The sequence below is a fragment of the Perca flavescens genome, chromosome 5, assembly GCF_004354835.1.
Source record: "Perca flavescens isolate YP-PL-M2 chromosome 5, PFLA_1.0, whole genome shotgun sequence".
Taxonomy (NCBI): Eukaryota; Metazoa; Chordata; class Actinopteri; order Perciformes; family Percidae; genus Perca; species Perca flavescens.
The window spans coordinates 8,269,249-8,289,081 of NC_041335.1; the positions used below are offsets into that span (position 1 = coordinate 8,269,249).

Below are 19,833 nucleotides of genomic sequence, written 5' to 3' on the forward strand. Positions count from 1 at the left end.
TTTTTTTTTTGTAGTAAGAAATACACTAAACCCTGACATTTTAGTATATTTTTGGTGGCTTATGGGTCTGATGTAGTAAACAACTTTTGCCATGTTGATGTAGCCAAGTTGCTTGCCCAAAACTGGTAATAAGCAATATGACAATGTCATTAACATGTTTTGTTTGTTTACTAACAAATTAACGGCGTATCAGACAGCAATTTACTGCCAAACCCAGCAGCCATGACGGAGGTCACATTTCAGTAGCAATGGGAGGGATGTACATTGGGTTTGTTTAGTAGAAGGTGGGGGACTTGAGTCGCACAACTTGACTAAAGTCGCAAATTGGAGACTTGCTTGACTCACATTGATAAGCAACTCGACTTGACAGTGACTTGGTATTCAAGACTAGAGACTTGACATAGTACATACTGTATCAGGGGTCAGCAACCTTAGGCATGCGTGCCACCATTGGCACAAGGTAGCTTAACCAATAGCACACCAGCAGTATGTCTGCAAGAGAGTTTTTGGGAATTGTTCCTATCCGCATTCCAAATGACTATTTCACAGCCAGATCAAGGAGCACAGCCTGTTATTTACAATAGTTTGATTGACTTTTTCCCCATTAACATTTCGCCAAGACCTGCCCTACCCTGCCTCCGATTGGCTAGTACTCGGTGCCTTCTTTAAAATATGCTACGCAAAGGAAAAAAATAACACTGCCTGAGCGGGCTCAGTAGATGATGGCAGGTTTAATGCTGATATGGCAAACAGATTAACATGACCAATTTAAAATGGCACTTTGTATTTAAAAAGGTTACCAAACCCCTGCTATATATTCATGTAATTCAGTTATATTTTGACAAGCTACTTTACTGTGATTTTTAACTAAAATAACCCAATAACTCAAGCTAACAAAAGAAGTGAGCTGAAAAAGGAGTGACTCACTCTAATTGTCATAGAATTGTAGATGTTCAAATTCCCATCATTTTTAAAGCTTTGAAGTTTCTTTTTCTTTCTTTTTTACAGTGTAGGACTTGAGGAAAGGTTTCACAGCTCGAGTATCTGTAGTTTCTAAACAGTACTTGAACTCTGAATGACCTTGAGCCGCGCCGCACCACCCCTCCCCACACTAGCCCCGGGCCCCACTGAGGAAGTTGTGATAAGTGATTTCTCCATGGGGGGTGCCTGCCTCTTGCAATCTCTTCCCTGAGACTGAGTTCCTGTTGCTCTGGTTGGATACAAATACAAACTATTATGTTTTTAGGGCACACTCTGCATCTGAATGTGCCACCTACCATACCTTCACATAAAGTCTCAAGGCCCAATTATTTTATGTATGTCTCTTTGCTGCTCTGCATGTCTGCAAGTGTCAAAATGGTTCTGCTGCTTTTACACTTTATATTGCTTGGCTGTGTTTTGTTACTTTATGTTGCTTGCATGGCTAGATGAACCGAATAGTGGAAATTGTTAATGTATTATTGTACTAATGATTTGCGGTTTCCTGTTGCTGTGCACTGTCTTGAGATCTCTTATTTTGTTGCTGTCCTTTATGGCGTCTTTTTGTCTTCTGTCTGTGAAATGTCCTCATCACCTCATTGGTTTCAAAGCATCTCACCAAAGGACTGCAGTTGAAAATAAGCCACATTTACACACATTTTAATTAAAGTGACTATATATAACTTTTAAATGTTAACGGTGTTATGTTCAATTGGATGATCATAAATTACCTGTAACAGCAAACAAACTGTGAAAAGAACGCTACTTTTTTTAAATTTTTTTTATAGTTTTTAGTAAGGCCTCTGCCTGGGTGCGATTTCCCCGAAATCACAATGATTTACGGCAGGTACACGGCGCTACAGAGTACACCATCTGATGGGTCACAGATTTCTGCATATCACCGGAAAAGCCTCGGTTATTGTATCGAGCCAGGTAAGGGGTAGCCGGAGATTTCTTTATATAGGCCTAATTGTATTTTAGAAGTTATCTGTTGTAGTTATGGCTGATACTGGGGCAGGACCATCACAGAAAAGAAGGAAATTAAACTAAGAACTAAAAGCTAAAAGGGAAAGTGAAAGACTGGTGAAATCCGAGTCACACACTTGGCGGGCTTTAAACAGACGGAGACAATTACGGGATTGTAAATGATTAAAAAAAGTCCCTCTAGGGCGCCCGGATCGCTCAGTTGGTAGAGTGGGCGCCCATATATAAAGGTCTACTCCTCGACGCAGCGGGCCCGGGTTCAACTCCGACCTGCGGCCCTTTGCTGCATGTCATTCCCCCCTCTCTCTCCCTTTTCATGTCTTCAGCTGTCCTGTCGAATAAAGGCCTAAACATGCCCAAAAAATTATCTTAAAATTTATTTTTTTTAAAGTCTCTGAATTGGCCCTAAGGTACGTAATGTGTAAATTTCATTCATAAAATAACTTTAGATTGCGCGATGTGGTTGTACGTCAGTAGACGACAGTAAACTATGCCCCCCTTCCATTTAGCGCGGACGTGTTTTTCCTTTAGTTTGTTTTTAAAAAAAAAAAAAAAAAAATATGAACCTTTATTTATTCAGGTAAATCGATTGAGAACAATTTCTCATTTGCAATGTTCAAATATTCACATAGTTACACATTCATACCTGGAAGCTGCCCCAGTACAACCACAGACTGATCTGCTTCCACTGACCAGCTTCACTGGAGCTCAAGGGCACCTCAGTGATGGTAATGCTTCTCTTTCACTTTCCCCACCCAGATTTTATCCTGCGGGTCTGGGGATTAAGCTCGCTTCTCTAACCTCTAGGCCACCACCATCAATGGAATTAGCTACACTGGCTTGGCTGTACTGCCTACTGCTTGGCTGACGTGATAGCGTCTTGCTTCGGTAGCTTGATGCAGTCGATTGTCATTCTTTATGACAGCGGCTAATTATCCGTTTTACATTTAAACCTGCACTAGTTCATACAAGTACTCAACGCTCTCTCCTTCTTTTGGTAATTTTCTTGCTAATCCCACAGTTTTTAACATGCTATTAGCTCCGTTAGCTACTTTGGTTTAGCATTTAGCGATGGCTTCTCTCTCTTACTCTCTGTTGATCAGCAGGTCAAATATTTAGCTATTCCTCTGCCTACTATTGGGATAGTTGTTCATGTGATAACTGTAATTTATTTGCTGTGTTGGAGGCAAAGCTCTACACCTGGGAAACTCGATCGTTAACGTTAGCTGCTGTAGCTTAGCCTCCAGTAGTCAATGCCAACTTAATGTAGTGTAATGTTGGCCGTTTCCTGGCAGCAGCTGGGAAGCCATGGAGGCAGAGTGACTGTCCAAACGAAGCATAGCCCATCAGGTGTCAGAGCCATGAAAAAGACATGGGTTCGTAATAAACCTTAAGGATTTAAAAAAATTCACTCATCTCTTTGTGCTGATTAACAGGGCTCAGCAAGCAGACTTACCACTCCACCAGGAAAATCTTTAAATTACCAATAGGGCGCTGATTCTAGAGATTATTTTTTTATAACATCTTACTTCTGACCGTAAATTAGTTAAAATAGGCGTAGGAAGAAACAATCGCAGAGCATCTCTTCAATCGTCGATTTACGGTCTGATCACCAATCTGCACAAGCCTATTCTTGGGTAAACTCAAATCCAAAACAGAGAAGAACCACTAAAGTTATCCCCTGCACTTTAATATGGCAGTTAGTAGCATCCAGGATCCTTTGGTTGTTTTGTTGTTAGTTTAGGAAAGGTGATAAGACATGACCCTCCAAACTCTTAGATTCTATCACTCATACTATCGTCGCATGCACACCATTATGCCATGCGTAAAAACCTGAAGGTTGAGGCTTGCCGTGCCTAGTTACAGTTGCCAAGCTATGATTGGATAATCACTGTTCGGGGGAGGAGTCTAGTCAACTGTAGTTGTGTGCACAGTTTTCCTGTGCAATAAAGGATTATTGACATTTCAGGTGTTTTTAACTCCAAATAAACATTTAGATAATTTGGATAAACTGTTGACTTGTGTATAACCTAATCTGATTGTCTTCATTCATATGTATTGTATGTATGCTGTAGTGATGTCACTGTGTTCCTAAAGAGTACAATGTTATCATAACTGATAGAAATGATGAACAAACCTACGGCATTAAGAACAGAAATGTAATAAACCAACAAATTGCCTAATTTAAACCTCATACTATAAGTACGACTAAAGCTCATCTTAAAACCAAAGTGACTTAGGTAATTGCTGTAGCGTCACCTCTCTCATGAGGATCTGAGCCCTCTGGACGAACACTGAGGGGCTGGAGACATCAAACCTCTGCTGCAGACCCTCCAGACTCAGTGGCTCCATCTTTTCATAGCAGCTCTGCATCTTCACCGGATGGAAGGCCAGCATGGAGATCTTCTCCATGTGCTGAGGAAGAGGAAGGAGGGAAGGGGGAGGGGATTATACAAATATTTGTATTTATTTTATTTGTACTTCTGTTTCACAAACCATATTGGACTATTGAATGGTTGTATGGATTTCATAGTTACACAGACTTCAAATCGCTGGACAGTTGATGCCGATACCAGTTCATACATGTAATATTGTTACTCTTGAAAGGTCTGTCATCCCATAATAGGAACTTAACCTAACCTCCTCCTCACCTGTGCCACATTCTCCTTGGTGCCCTCATTGAGTGTGTTCTTGCTCATGTCCACCAGCTCTCTGAAGAATACATTGCGGACCTCAGAGAAACCTCGGCTGGTTGGCTCCATCAGAGCATCCAGGATGGAGCTGATGTAGGGCTGGATGCTCACCTTCAGAAGCTTCTCAGCTTTGGGAAGAACCACCTCTGTGGGGGAATAAGGAACACAAGAGTGGGGGGGGATGGAGGTAAACATGTAGGGTCATAATTTGAGACGAGCCTCTCATTTATAGTCGAGTCACTTTGAAAAATGCTGGTAATTAAAGCACGAGTATATAACTTTTTTGCTTGACATCAAGCCCCGCCCACATCCAAGTCAGTCATTTTTATTTATTTTTTCTCTCTTTCTTCACTCCCCGTACACTCGAACGGACCCAGACAGCCCGGTAGCATTTTTTACTATGAATGAAATTTTGAATATTTGAATTTTATTTGGAACATTTCATATCCATAAATGTAAATAGTCTGAAAGAAAACTGAATATTCACCAAATTTTTAAATTATATGAAATTATATTTTGAAACTTTAAAAAGTACATCTGGACTCTGAACATTTACAATGCCTTACAACCTCTTTAATGTAAATTTCATGCGCCCCATTTTCGTGTATGTATGCCTTTAATGTTTTCAATGTATTTATGTATCTGTACTTGAAGAATAGTTTTTTGAAGACAAATGATATAGCCTCTGTTTCACATTAGATGATAGAAACTGATGATGTAGGCTAAACACAAAGCCAAATAGCCTGGAAGCATCTCGTACGATTGTGAATTCTACTGAACCAGACAGAGACCATTTAAAGGCTCAGGAACCCTTTGCAGGTGTTTTGGATTAATTAGCTGATTAGAGTGGGACACTTTGAGCCTACAATATTGAACCTTTTCACAATATTCAAATTTTCTGAGATTTTGAATTTGAGGTTTTCATAAGCTGTAAGCCATAATCATCAAAATTATAACAAATAAACACTTGAAATATCTCGCTTTGCATGTAATGAGTATATATAATGTATTAGTTCCAGCTTTTAAGTTGAATTACTGAAATAAATGAACTTTTGCACAATATTCAAAATTTTCAAGATCCACCTGTATGCTTCTGGTTCACCGGTTAATTGTTAATAAAGCAAAATCGCCCCTTTGTGCCCATTTGGTTGTAATGGAGACTGAATTCTTGCCGTTAATATGAAAGTCCATGATAACGAAACAACACACCATTCTACTTTTCAGGTCTAAATTAAAGGTGCTCTAAGTGATGCGACACGTTTTTTGGGCTACAACATTTGTCACATACAGCAAACATCTCCTCACTATCCTAGCTGCCTGTCCCATGAACACACTGTAAAAAACCACCGTCTCTGTAAACAACTGAGGCTCCACAAACGGCAACAAAAACAAACCGCGCCAACCTGCACAACGAACCATAACAAACAGTGTTCCAGCCAATAACGGACAAGAAGGAGCTGGTTGAGTGATGAATACGCATTGTGGAAGTAGCCTACGTGCTAACACTGCTGCAGTGACGGCTCAACCAGCTCCTTCTTGACGGTGAGCTGTCTTCAGAGACCGCATTTGTTTACAGTGTGTTCAGGGGACAGGCATATTTATGTTGGGGCCGCATTTTTTCAAATACGCCGCACTTTCGCCACATAAATTGCCGATTTCCGTGCAAAATATGCGGGTCTTGCATGATTTCATAATCCCCGCATTTTCATTGCAAAAAAACATTTTCCCCTGTTGCCATGGGAACGTTATGAAGTGACGTAATTACGCGACGTAAACATCATCGAAAAGCAGGGTGGGGGAATCACTTTTTTTCCCCCTCTTTTTCATCAGACGTTCCCGCAATATTATCGCATAAAATTGCATAAATATCCCGCATATTCCCTTGCATTTTTTAAGAAAACGTGCCGCATAATCAAGGATTTTTGCCCGCAACAATCACAAAAAAGTTTTTTGGAAGGACTGAATGTCGTTTATGTTTAGCCTACATCATCAGTTTCTATCATCTAATGTGAAACAAGAGGCTATATCAGCTTCGCTAACAGGTTGTATTTTTTATTTTTGTCTTCAAAAAAACTTTATTATTCAAGTACAGATACAAAACACATTGAAAACATTAAATGCATACATACATACACGAAAAAGGGGCGCATGGAATTTACATTAAAGAGGTTGGAAGGCATTGTAAATGTTCAGAGTCCGGATGGCTTTCTTATTAGTCAGTCCTTTTAAAGTTTCAAAAATATAATTCAGTCATTTTTAAATTGGTGAATATTGGGTTTTCTTTCAGACCATTTACATTTATGGATATAAAATGTTCCAAATAAAATTCAAATATTCAATGGCATTTATCCAAATCATTTCCTTCATAGTAAAAAATGCTACCGGGCAGTCTTGGTCCGTTCGAGCGTATGGGGAGTGACGTAGGCAAAAATAAATAAATAAAAAGGCTGACTTGGATGTGTGCAGGGCTTGATGTCAATCCCCACCTTCCCGCCGGCTGCAGCGAGATGTGATTGGGAGAGAGAGTGGGAACGACATGCAGCAAAGGGCCACAGGTCGGAGTCGAACCCGCCGCCGCTGCCTCGAGGAGTAAACCATGATATATGGGTGTGCGCTCTACCAACTGAGGTAACTGGGCGCCTGAGTATATCAATTTTGAATGAAGAAATAGCACATACAGTAATTTATACATTTCCAAAAGTTGAATTCATAAGCAATGAAGTGCATAGGCAAGTTGGAATTGCAGCCACAAATCTTATGTGGTAATTTGACTCTTGACTTGACAACACAATTTCATTTATGAATCACTCATGCTAAAATAGAAATAAATATAACCGCTTTCTGGAGATTTGGCAGCCCTATTTGGCCTTAATGGATACCTTGACCACTCATACAGCACATCTGATCTGAATTAATTCGCCACTGGTTGTCAGGACAAGCTACATTGCCTTGCAGTCTTACGTAGTTTGTAAGTGGGTGGCTCAGGTAAGGGACTTGGAGTTATATCTTTGTGAGTTTATGCATGTTTCATTGAACTAAAAATTTTAAAATAAAAAGAAGTTCAGATTATAGATCAGCAATAAATAAAAGAATTTTAAAATCACACATTTACATTACATGTTCCAGTGTTTTATTCGGTGGCTTATCTCTCTCTGGGCATACTGTTTCTTTATTGAAACTCTGATTTTGCTACTCTAGTCTCTGATTTCTTACAAACTGCCATTGCAACACAGCTGCAGCCTCACATTGTTTACTCTATAAGTAAACAATGTGAGGATTACTGCTGGTCTGCCTAGTTTCCGCTGTGTGACAACGATGAGCTGTCAGACTACTACCAAATACTACTTCTACTAGTAAAAATGCAGAGAATGGAGTGTCAATGGCTCATGCAGATGAACATTTTTTGTACATGTTCATCCATTGCATGTTTGCAGATAGGTGATTGTGTCATTTTTAAACAATTGTAAATTGGCTAATTCATTTTGCATTTAAACAATGCATTAATAAACTAGAGTAAATAAAGCAAAAATACAAATTCTGTTTTTAAATTATGAAATAATTGAATTTGAAAATGGAACTGCACAGACTTTTAAAAGGCTTTTGTTACTCCATGAACTTGTTTACTATGAGTCTACCTATCATATTTCATCAATGCATTTATCTTCTGCCTAACATTTACAGGGTTCATTTCGTTATTGTTTTAATTTAGTCAGCTCTAGTTAATTTACTAGTTAATAAGGACACGCTCGCATTTGTAGAGCATTTGTGTAGCTCAAGTGTAGCGGAGCTTTTTTATACAGTCTGAAATAAACCAACTGAAGATCACTGACGCCACTGCCAAACAACGGACTGTATGTTGTGAAGATGGATGTATAAAAAAAATACAAATACTGTGTAAACTTTTCACTTAATCAGGTTCTGCCTATAATAAGTCTGCAATCACTCTGGTGGCACACTCCAGACTCCATACCTTTCATTTAGAAGTAAAGAATAACTTAAATCAGTCAGACCATCACAGTTGGCCTAGAAAAGTCATAAAAAACAGGGATAAAAAAATAAATAAAAGAAGCTCTGAAAATTACTTACCTCTGATCTTGTTGGTGACGTGCTCCTTGGAGGTGATGATCTGGTCCATGTCTGTTCGTATGGAGGCCTCCAGAGAGGAGCAGGCCGCCTCACACTTCTGCAACACCGCCTCATACTGGGCCTGGCACTGCCCCTGCACCAAGCTATACACCGCATCACTAATCTACACACACACATGAAACACATATTTGAAGGCAAAACCTCCTGTTCTTTTCAGTTGCTCTAGTTAAATGAACTTCCACCTCTGCAGTACTTGGTATTTTTGTTTTGAGATGGACATCTTAGCCTAACCACGCAGGCTTTCGCTGCAGTCAGTAAAGGGTGAAATAATAAACAACTGATGTCCTCCTCTGATATTAGTGATGTTGCAATTATTTGATTAAAAGTAATTAATTCCAACATTCTGGAGACTCAACATCATAAAAGGGATGAAGCATTTGGAAGATTGTTGTGACAAAAGAACTTAATGTCCTTTCTGTGAATCAGGAAACTCCATAAATCACCAAGAGTTGAGGCAGAGCAGTTGGAGGACATCAGAGGGAAAACCAGAAAACATTTTCTCCATAAATATGATCCAGGTTCACCAAAAATAGTGCTAGTGCATTAAGCACCTTTCCCGGGAGAAACTCGCTAACCAAAAGTTACATTATCCTTATTACAAGTCATTGTAGGATTGAAATTATTTTGAAGCGGTTATTTTTAGGGTAAAATAGTAATGCAAACTTGCTTTAAATACTTTTATTTGGTTCTCAAAATCTGAGTAGAATGTGTGTGGAGTAGTTTCTTACCAGCATCCAGTTTCTCTGCCTCTCGTGTAGTTTACCTTTAAGGCGTGGGGAGATGAGCTCCCTCAGCTCAGGGAGGGCCTCCTCCATCACCAGATTTGACAGAATCTACAAGACACACAAAAACACTACTCATATGGACACAATCACAATCATCTCATTCACTACACACATGTTCAACTACAAAAAGTGGTATAATTACACTTTATTTTATCAATAACTAGCTCAAGCCACATTGTTTCAGTGATGGTGACAAGTATTCAATGTAGTGATACCCCAAAGGCCATTTGGTCCCAGAGACATTGAATGTTGAAAATTTTAGTGTTTAACTCATGTGTTTTTTTAAGATTAGATTCAACTTTATTGTCATTGTACAGTGTACAAGCACAAAGACAGCGAAATGCAGTTTGCGTCCAACCAGAAGAGCAAAAAAAGCAGAAAAGTGCAATGCAATATAGAAGTATAGACAGGTGGTGCATAGGCAGGACAAGAAATATATCGCAGTGTTTTAAGAGCAGAATAAATATGGCTATGTAATATGAACAATGTATGAACATGTACAGATATGTGCAATGTAGTAGCAGTGAAATTATAATAGTAGTAAGAATAATATAGATATATGCAGTGTATTAACAGAATATATAATAAGAAAAACAGAATAAATATGGATATACGGAATTAACCATATTTGATGCTATATGGTTAAAAGGCTATGATGGTGATGAGAAAATGTGTTTAAAGTTTAATGTTTATTTCCATACTTCTTAACTTAGTTGCTTACCCTTGTAGTCGCTCATATTATCAAGAAATAACTATATTAAAATCAATTTTTTGTAATTAAATATAATTAGGCTGTATAAATTTTTTCGGAATCTAAAAAAAACATTTAAAAGTGTGATTCAATCCATGCAAAGCTACAGTATACATTTAAAAGATCAATATTTTGAGAAATGTGCATATTTTCTTTCTTTCTGAGAAGAGCAAAACTCGGAGGAGTGGCCAGTCACTAAAATGAGAATAGCTGGTCCACCTCAAAGTTCAGCCCACTTTAAGTTTTCAGAGCCTGGGCCAAAGTTGATGCTAACTTTGGGGCTGAACTAAAAGACTGGGACATTTCTAGGACTAATACAAACAAACAGTCTGGATGAGTACACAAAAGGTTTTGGCGTCATATATCAGCTTCATTGAGGACAGTTGTATACCATCACAAACCAGCGTGAGGTACAACTCAGACAGCTAAGGTTGCTAAAGGAAGAGGCGTTTAGGAGTGGGAAAAGGGACAGGTATAGAGGCAAAGTACAGGTTTAGCAGGGCAGTGAGAGATGATAAAAGACTGTACTCAGCTGGTGACTCTGCTTCTGTCTGGAGGGGCAGTAGTGCTAGGGGGAGTGATGCTACTGCCCAATTGAAACTTGGTGGGAGAGTGTAGCATGGGCCAAAGAAGAACTTATAAAATGTTGGGTGCGGATCCAAATCAGGGGGTGGAAACAAATTATTTTTCACGGGTGTTAGTAACCATTGGTGTGGCTTGCTTTTCCAATAAGTGGGGCTACGGCTGTATAGGTAGCTCTGTGTATTTTGGCCGTCTCCGTTATACTAACGTAGACAGCTGCGACCCATCCCAACGCAGACAGACACTCAGCCGTGACGTTTAGATGGTGAGTTTAATTTTTTGTTTGTGTGATTGTCTATCATGTTATATTTATAGTATTACCATTACACAGTATTATCCTCAAATCGTGCATTAATTCAACATGAGTTTAAAGGCAGGCTCGGTAATGTTGAAAAGCTAGTAAGATTTAAAAGTAGCATCTTCTCGGGCCTCCGTCTAACCCCTCCCCCTGCCCTCTGGATTCAACTTTATGTAAAGGAGGAGCTGGTGACTCGACGCACCGCTTCTCCGAAGTCCTCGTTATGATACCAGAATGCATCGAACGGCTGCTCCCATAGAAATGAATGGGAAGCGGGGACACACACCTTTATAAATCACCCTTCAGGGCACACAAAGCATAAATAGGTCTTGAATGGAAACACTTAAACGGTAAATAGTTGTACCATGTTAAGATGCACACAAGAAACCAGGTTATGGGAGAAATCAGTTTAAGGGCGAAATATATAGAATTTGTTTGCATGCGCTGATATAATTTGATTATGTAAGACCCATACATAAAGCATGTCGGGAGTCAGATTTCTGCTTCAACCACTACAATAGTGGAACCAAGCCTGGTATATTTTATCAGTAATATACTATATTACGTAATTCAAACTTGAAAAATAAAAAGCACAGCCCAGGAGACAGAGGACAGTAATATATATGCAAGCTTACCTGTGATGGTACACCACACATCATGTCCCAGGTGCCATAGTGCCCTTTAGCTTGGCGGTAGAGTCGTACAGCATCAGTGAAGGCAGGTGTTTGGACTTTATTCTCCTCTGACAAACCTGGGGTGGGAGTATTAGTAGCCGTTAGTGGTTAGCATATTAGCATGTTAGCATTCTATTGATTTGGCAGTTTGAAAGAAATTTCATCACTTTAAAAAATAAAGTGACTTCCATTTTTTAGTTAGTAATTAACATGTCACACTAGGAAAAGGTGCAAATAATTAAATAAATGATGACTGAATTCCTCTTTGTATTGTCAACACTGTCATGGCTTACTGGGGATAAAACCTAGCCATCGTACATTTTATTTTTAACACCTTTTCCTGTCAGTCAGTAAGTTTCTGCTCTGAAAAAGCTAATTGCATCCCGATACATGGGGTGTTCAGCAAGCTAGCTCACTAGCTTGATTAGTGAGCTGGCTAATGGCTAAGGTCAATTAGGCTAAGTAGCTAACCTGTAGTAGCAATAATGGAATGTTGCAGAGGCAAAAATGTGTGTCATTTTTGGCATTAAGGATTTTTTTCAAATTGGTAGGAATGTGTGTAAAACGATAAATTTAGGAAATAAATTGAGTTAGGCAAACAAGGATTTCTTTAAATGTATAAATCAAATGAAATTGCTACATTAAATAAATAATATGCTATTATGTCAGGTGTCAACTGCGAATTTAGCATGGAGAAGAAAAAAAATCTTTTATATATATATATATATATATATATATATATATATATATATATATATATATATATATATATATATATATATATATATATAGAGTTACACACACACTTTATATATACACTGCCATATATCAATGGGAAATTAATCTTTTCGGAATGTGGCCATTATAGCTTCAATCAAATAATGAAGTGGTTGTGTGTGTGCCCATGTGTTCTGTTTTAGCTTTTACTGGCAGTGGTCAACACTGTGTCAAGAGGTGCGTGAGAAAGACAGGGCCTCTTAACAAAGTTAAAACTTTTCTACATTCTTCAAGTTGTCTGGCTTCCAAAGAAAATGAAAGTTCTGTGATAAAGAATACATGCTAATTTGGAAATGCTGTTCAGCCTTATTGGACAGTGTGAGAGAACTATGACAAAGCCAGGAAGTGTGTATGTGGGTGGAGGGCAGTGACGGGACCAGAGTTCCTACTAGTATCAGAGACAGGAAGTCCCAAGACCCTATCAAAGAGGGGGGTATTATTTGACTTAGCCTCAGATGGTATGAGGGGATTTCAAACAAACCCACAATTGGGATTTATAGTCTCTTCTTTTATCTTAACAACCTACATAACTGAAACTGGCATTGAAATTGCGAACCTAACACAACCTTTACAGGAACCTTTACAATTATTATTACTAGTACAGTCCCTGTTTTGGACCTGTTTTGACTATAAGCGGGATTTTTTTCAGGCCCAGCTCGGCTGCAGCTCATCTAGAGATTCATCATGTACCATTTTTCTGTCTAGCCGTCACACGATTTGTCCCAGGCGGAGAAAGCAGGTAGCCCGGTTCCCCCTGGTTCAGCCTGCTGAGGAAGCTGCTACAGCGTGCAGAATGGCCGGAGAAATGTGTGCAACCGCCGGCAACAAAACATTGTGCTGGAGAGCCCAAGAGCCTGGCGTTCATCTAACATGTGTTTGTGTACAATTAATTTCATAATTTGCATGTAGAGTATAAAGCAATCAGTTTTTGGCAGATGGTACCTTTTTGGCACACTGCGATGACATGCTTGGGCAACTCCTTCTCATTTCCAAGTCGTCAAATACTGACGTCAGTGGCCCTCAGCATCAGATATCAATGCAACAGGCACCCTTAAGCGCCTGTACGGGACGCACTGGGCATAGCAGCAGGTTGACCGCGACGCGGTAAGATTATGTAATAGGAAGCGCGAAAATTCACCATGACAAAAACAAGTCCATGCAAAAGTAGGCAGGTTGGTTAGATCATTAGGGCCTGAATATTCACCAATAAACTATTTTCAATGTAATGATAACAGGCTTCAGCAGGTCAATACATTTGTTCTTTTAATTAACAAACTGTAAAATGTCAGAAAAAGAAGACTTAAAAGCGAGAAATGCGGCAAACCTTTAAATTTGACACGCTGGAGCCAGTGCAATTTTAACTTGATGAATTACTTAAAACGATTAATGAATTATTAAAATTGTTAATTCAATTCAATTAAGGAGTAAAGGTTTCAGAACTACATATTACTAAATTAATTTGTGTTTAACTATTTTACTTTAAGATCACAGGATAATATAAAAAAAAGAGCTCAACAGTGTGGTTCCGGAAGTAAAAATTATATTCATTTTCTCCATAATGATTTTGATTATTAGCCATAATGTCTAAACCATCCAGGTTAGACTGACCACGAGGTACGAGATTGTGAAATGATGGTTTATGCCCCAGTAGAAGCCAGAAGTCTGCAGGATATCAACCTTGTTGAAAGTAAAATAAGTTATTTGTGATGTCATGGAGAAGTACTACACCACCCACAATCCTGGGCGTAACAGCAACGTTGTTTGGTTCCAGGCGTAAAACTTTTTATATAAGCATTTAATGAAACGTCAATAGAGATATTGAATGGTGAATATCACTTCCGGAACCAGAGCTGTTTAAAAAGTGGGTGGTAACTTTTGAGCTCTATAGGGGCCCACAGTTCATTTTTGTCACAGGGGCCTCAAGTAGGGTTAACCAAGCCTTGCATTACACCATTAAGACTAACAGAACCTTCTGTGTGAAAAATAATGACTTGTTGATCGGGGGTAGCATTAGTTCACCCACACCTTGTTTACCAGAGCTGTTAAGAAAGTATCTGAAGCTTTGCTCTACGTGATGCATAGAAAACATATGAAGTCATTCAGCTGTTCATACGTCATGTAGCTGGCCTGTGTCACAGATCAGGCATCGGGCTCATGCATTTGTCGTTCCTCACAGACCCTGCCCTACAACTTACATGGGTTTCCAAACAACACACTGTACTGCTGAGACACTAAGTAGAAAATAATCATATGCTTCCTGACATGAGAAAATCTGAAAATCTGTTTTCATTTGCTTTACTCCACTACACAAATGTACATGTTTTCTGGTCATCAAATTTAAGTTTCATCGTTGAAAATTACAACTAACAAAACTTTAACTGAAGTTAAAGGTTTTTGTCACTGCAATACTTTCAACGATCAGAGAATGATTACGTTTAAGAGACCTCAAGAGAAACACACTGAAATAAACAGCAGGAGAAAGAGGGTGAGCCTGACAGATGGGGAATTTTAAGAAATTAAACACAGGTAGAGACCAGACTTGACAAGGCAGTCTAAACTAAGAGCTGCTGTTACGCCACACTTTAAAAAAAAAAATACCAAATTTCTCAATTGCCAAGGCAGCTATAAACATCATTGTATAACACTGAGTGGTACATCAGATGAAGTACAGCTCTGACTCACTGCCATAGTTGTATTACTTTGTGTAAACTACACACTGATTCATGACAGGAAAGTTACAAAGTCTTGTTTAAAGTGGCCAAAGCACTAAGCTAGTTTAAAGAGTGACTGTGATGGCACTAAATTCCATTGCATCGGAGGGTGCTGTGTGTAGCTGAAAACACGACCAACCTCTAAAATCACTGAAAGAAAGTGAGTTTTGTTACACCTACTACCAAATAATGTTTCAATAAATGTCATTGTATAAATAATAAACACAGAATTTTGTTGCGCTTACAACTTCCAATGTTTTGACTGTGTATATTGTTTACCGTTTTCTTAGCTGGTGTGACATAACTATAAATAAACTGATACATTTAGCAGTCCAATATCTTTGGAATAAGGTTTGTTTATTTTGGACCATTCTGCACCCTCATGAATTTCATCCAATTCCAAAGCCAAAGCAGAAAGTAAAGTCAGATCTGGCCCTTGTAGACGGCCTGTGCTCGTAGCAAAGACCAGCTTGTTGTTCAGGTATACTCCATACCAGGTGTTTAAGTTCCGCATAGCAGTCACATTAGGGTTTGATTCCTCGAGTAACGTTAATAATTCAATTGCTAAAAATCCTCGATGCAAAATGATTTGCCTTGAAAATTCGTTAAATCAATGTTACCAACGTTGTACCACTCAGTGTTTCCGCGTGGATGATTATTACTGTCGCACACCGGGCTAACGCTGCTGGCGACACATGCCATGAAGACTGACGGCGCATATAGCATATAGCTACAGAGCTGTGGGACTTTGTAATCAAATATATAAATGAAAATAGGTTGAGTATAACTAATATTTACGTATAGGCCTATATACAGATCAGTCTCAGGTTGAAACTTGTAGTTCGGAAAGTTAAGTTGCACAACTTAAGGTCATGTTTATGTATGTTTAATGTATGCCTTAGTTTGAGCTTGTTATTGCATTTCGGAAAATGTTTTCTTGAAAAACAATGTAATATGGCACTTAGTTTTAGTTTTTTTTGAGAGATTATATTGTAAGCAATGTAGGCAATACAAATGTAGCTTTTTCCTAAAATTAAACCAAGCTATTGTATATTATTGTTCTTCAGTAAAAACAAAAGTATTTCTTATCCGATTACTCGATTAATCAATGGAATAATCGGTAGAATACTCGATTACTAAAATAATTGATAGTTGCAGCCCTAGTTCACATCCACCTCCTGGATGGAAAAGTGTAGAAGGTGTTGTTCAGCTTTTCAGCTACTGAAGTCCACCACCAAATCCATTGTCTTACCAGTGCCCACACCCCTCAGGGGGCCCACTACACCTGTGTACTCAGCCTCCTTCCCCTCACTGAAGCAGTCCACAATTGCAGTGGTCCGAGAACTTGTGCAGCTGGCAGGAATTGAAGTTGAATCTGAAGTCAGAGGAGTAGAGGGCGAAGAGAAAGGGTGACAAGATCGTCCACTGTGGGGCTCCCATGTTGTCAGACAGGCAGCCCTGTAGTCTAACATACTGTGCCTGACCAGTCAGATGGTCCAAAATCCAGGGCAGTGTCTACCTTGCTGTCAGCTTGCCCCATAGCAGGGCAGGCCGGAAGAACATGATCCTCACAGTGCTACATGGCCTGTCAAGGTGAGATTAAGTCTGATTTATGCTTCTGCGTTAAATCCACTGCCTAGGTACGTACAGTTGTGCAGTTTTGTGACAGAGAAGTATGTGCGCCAATGATTCCATCACAGAAAAATAGAAGTTGTATTAATTATTGGAAACTCTAACTGCCATGAGTTAACCCATCAAGGAGAGGGTTAACTTTTCCTGCTATAACTTTCCCACCGTGGTCAGAAAGTACAAGGGTACTTGCTCTAAAGCTAATCCCCGTCACTCTCTCACTTGATTTACCACACACTCCCCAGCAGACACACATACCGGCCCTGCTATTTTCTTAAACACATATGCTAGAACAACACAGATACTAGCGCACAAGTATAAACTTCAGGCCACTTATGTAGGCTACGGCGTAAGCTCTGCATAGAGCCCCGGCAGAAGCATAAATCCCGCTTAAGGCACTGTAAAGCAGGAATACGAAGATGTCTTCCACTCCCACCTTTGGCTGGTAGGCAAACTGGAGGGGATCCCGTGATGGTTTAACCAGGGGTCTAAGTTGTGACAAGACCAGCATTTCCAGGGACTTCATCAGGTAGGAAGTCAGGTCAAAGTGCTTGGGGATAGCTTAAAAGGGCCCCCCCTCATCAAATCTGTTAAAGAACAGATTCAATTTGTTGGCCCAGTCCAGGTCCCCTCTTGTTGTCTGGCTATGGTTTAACCAGGGGTCCTCATACCATTTCACACAAGACCACATTTGCTGGGGACTTTTTGTATCAGGTTGGAAGGCATGTCTTTGTGTAGCCATGTCTCAGTGAAACACACAACACTGCTCTCATCATAATCTCTCCTACTTCTCACCAGGGCTGTTCGATTGTTCATCTTGTTGGCCAACGATCTCACCTTTCCCATCCTGATGGAAGGCAGATATGGCTTGTATCTCTTCTCTGGCTGGCGTTTTGCTTCTGCCCTACATTCCCTGTATTTCCTCCACAACTACTTGGGGATTTCAGGTCCAGGTCCTTGTCAATACACTCTGTTTAAGCAACACTTGTGGGATTAACTAACTAAACCAATTTAATTAAAGCCTGACTGACTTTAAAAGGTGCACTATGAGTTCCTGCATGGTCACTTTTGTTTGGAATTTACTTGGAACGTCAACAGAACAGAGCACGCTCGCCCCTCCCCCAATATTTCCGTAACTGTCATGACTAACTGACACTAAACCCCACCCCCTACCACAACCATCTTGTTGGTGATTGGCTGGAGTGGTTTGTTGTATATTGATGCACAGCCTGTGCCTCTAGTGTTTGTTTGACATTTACGACATTTACGACATTTTACAACACAGGGGTGTGTTGTCTCCCGAGACCGGGCTTTTTCACAGTGTATTCAGGGGGCAGGCAGCTAGCGGATCAAAGAGAGATGCCTACAATTTGAGACAAAAATGAAATTGCGCTGAAACCACGCAGGAACTTATAGTGCACCTATGTGCGAGATGGCTATTGAGGACTGTGACATGTGACGGTCCTAGATTAAGGCTTATAAATTGTATACAAGCACCTTGAATGTATAAAGTTCCTGAATCACAGTCTGAATTTTAGGGAACAGAGCAGAACGCTACTCATGCAGTTCCACTGGCTTTCATGCAGTTCCACTGGCTTTGTCTGAACATACCAAAGACTGTAAAAATAACAGACGAAGCCAATGCATAAGTGCCTTAAACCTGCATTCTATCTATTTCCATTCTGCATTCTATCTATTTCCAGCAGGGGGGTACTCCACTGGTTGCACAAAGGAGTCTGTTTTTGTAGACATTTATGGGAAAATGGCCTTGCTTCTCACCTAATTTATTTCCTCAATAAACATTTTCACAATTAGTTTATTACCTTAATCACTACTTTAAATCTTCTCCAATACAGCATGATGTTCATTTTGTAAATTATGGTCTTATTTATTTTAAAATTGACAATTTTGTATCTATGGCACTGTGTACATTAAAATAGCTGTAAACTTGTTTTTGGGTGTTGTCCATGTTTTCATCTAAAACTTGGACCCTTTGTGTTTTCACTTCATAAAGTTAAATGGAACATTTGTGTTAAAGCTGTAGTGCGTAGATTCTGTCTCCCCCATGAGGAATTTCTAAGTAATGACAACAAAACAGTCAACACCGCCACATGACATAAGCCTTTAGTGATTGCGCAATTTCTCCACCTCTCCTCCACACAGTTGCTTGTAGCCAAGGAGGACACGGAAGATTTAAAAAAAACATGGACTCTTCAGAAGAGGTAATTATCTTTGCTAGATTTTCTGTGCGTGAAAGTCACAGGATGACACCAGTTTCTGAACATAGCAATACTGAGAAATACAGAGAGCGTTTTGTGGAGCGGATAGGCTTAATTAGCTTTGTAGCAACTCATTTGGCAATGGCTTGAATTTAACGGACGTTCATTAATATAAGAAAGTTACGCACTAAAGCTTCAATTGGAACAAGATGTGTTCTTCAGCATTCACCAACCAAGCTAGCTAACTACCGCTAGCGTTAGCTGGTAACTTAAAAAAAAAGTTAACCAATTTTCTGCACTGCCATACATGGGAGTGAATGGCGACAGTAACGGAGGTCCGCGTTTACACGCAGATAAATCCGGATGACTCGTGTCAGAAGGGTTGAAAATGTTCCCCAAGCGTTTAGCTTAGCGCAGTGCCATTGCAACCACAAACAACATTGGCTCCAACTTCTTGTCAAAAACCGTCACATCAGGTTGCAAAAAGTCAAGATAGTGGCGCCCGTATCACCAAACTTCAAGCTTCAAAACAGCAGTCCACAAACAAATAGGTGATGTCACGGAACATACATCCACTATTTTTACAGTCTATGGAACATACCTCAC

General features: G+C 39.6%; 1 protein-coding gene across 1 annotated transcript in view; it reads right to left on the reverse strand.

The window, feature by feature from the left end:
• niban2b (niban apoptosis regulator 2b) overlaps positions 1-19,833 on the reverse strand; it is a 58,887-nt gene that overhangs the window by 11,260 nt on the left and 27,794 nt on the right. Inside the window, exons 6-10 of the mRNA XM_028577174.1 lie at positions 11,853-11,968; positions 9,530-9,634; positions 8,742-8,904; positions 4,614-4,801; positions 4,222-4,377 (exon numbers count right to left, since the gene is read on the reverse strand). Coding sequence (XP_028432975.1) covers positions 4,222-4,377; positions 4,614-4,801; positions 8,742-8,904; positions 9,530-9,634; positions 11,853-11,968 — 728 coding nt within the window. The remainder of the gene's footprint in view (positions 1-4,221; positions 4,378-4,613; positions 4,802-8,741; positions 8,905-9,529; positions 9,635-11,852; positions 11,969-19,833) is intronic.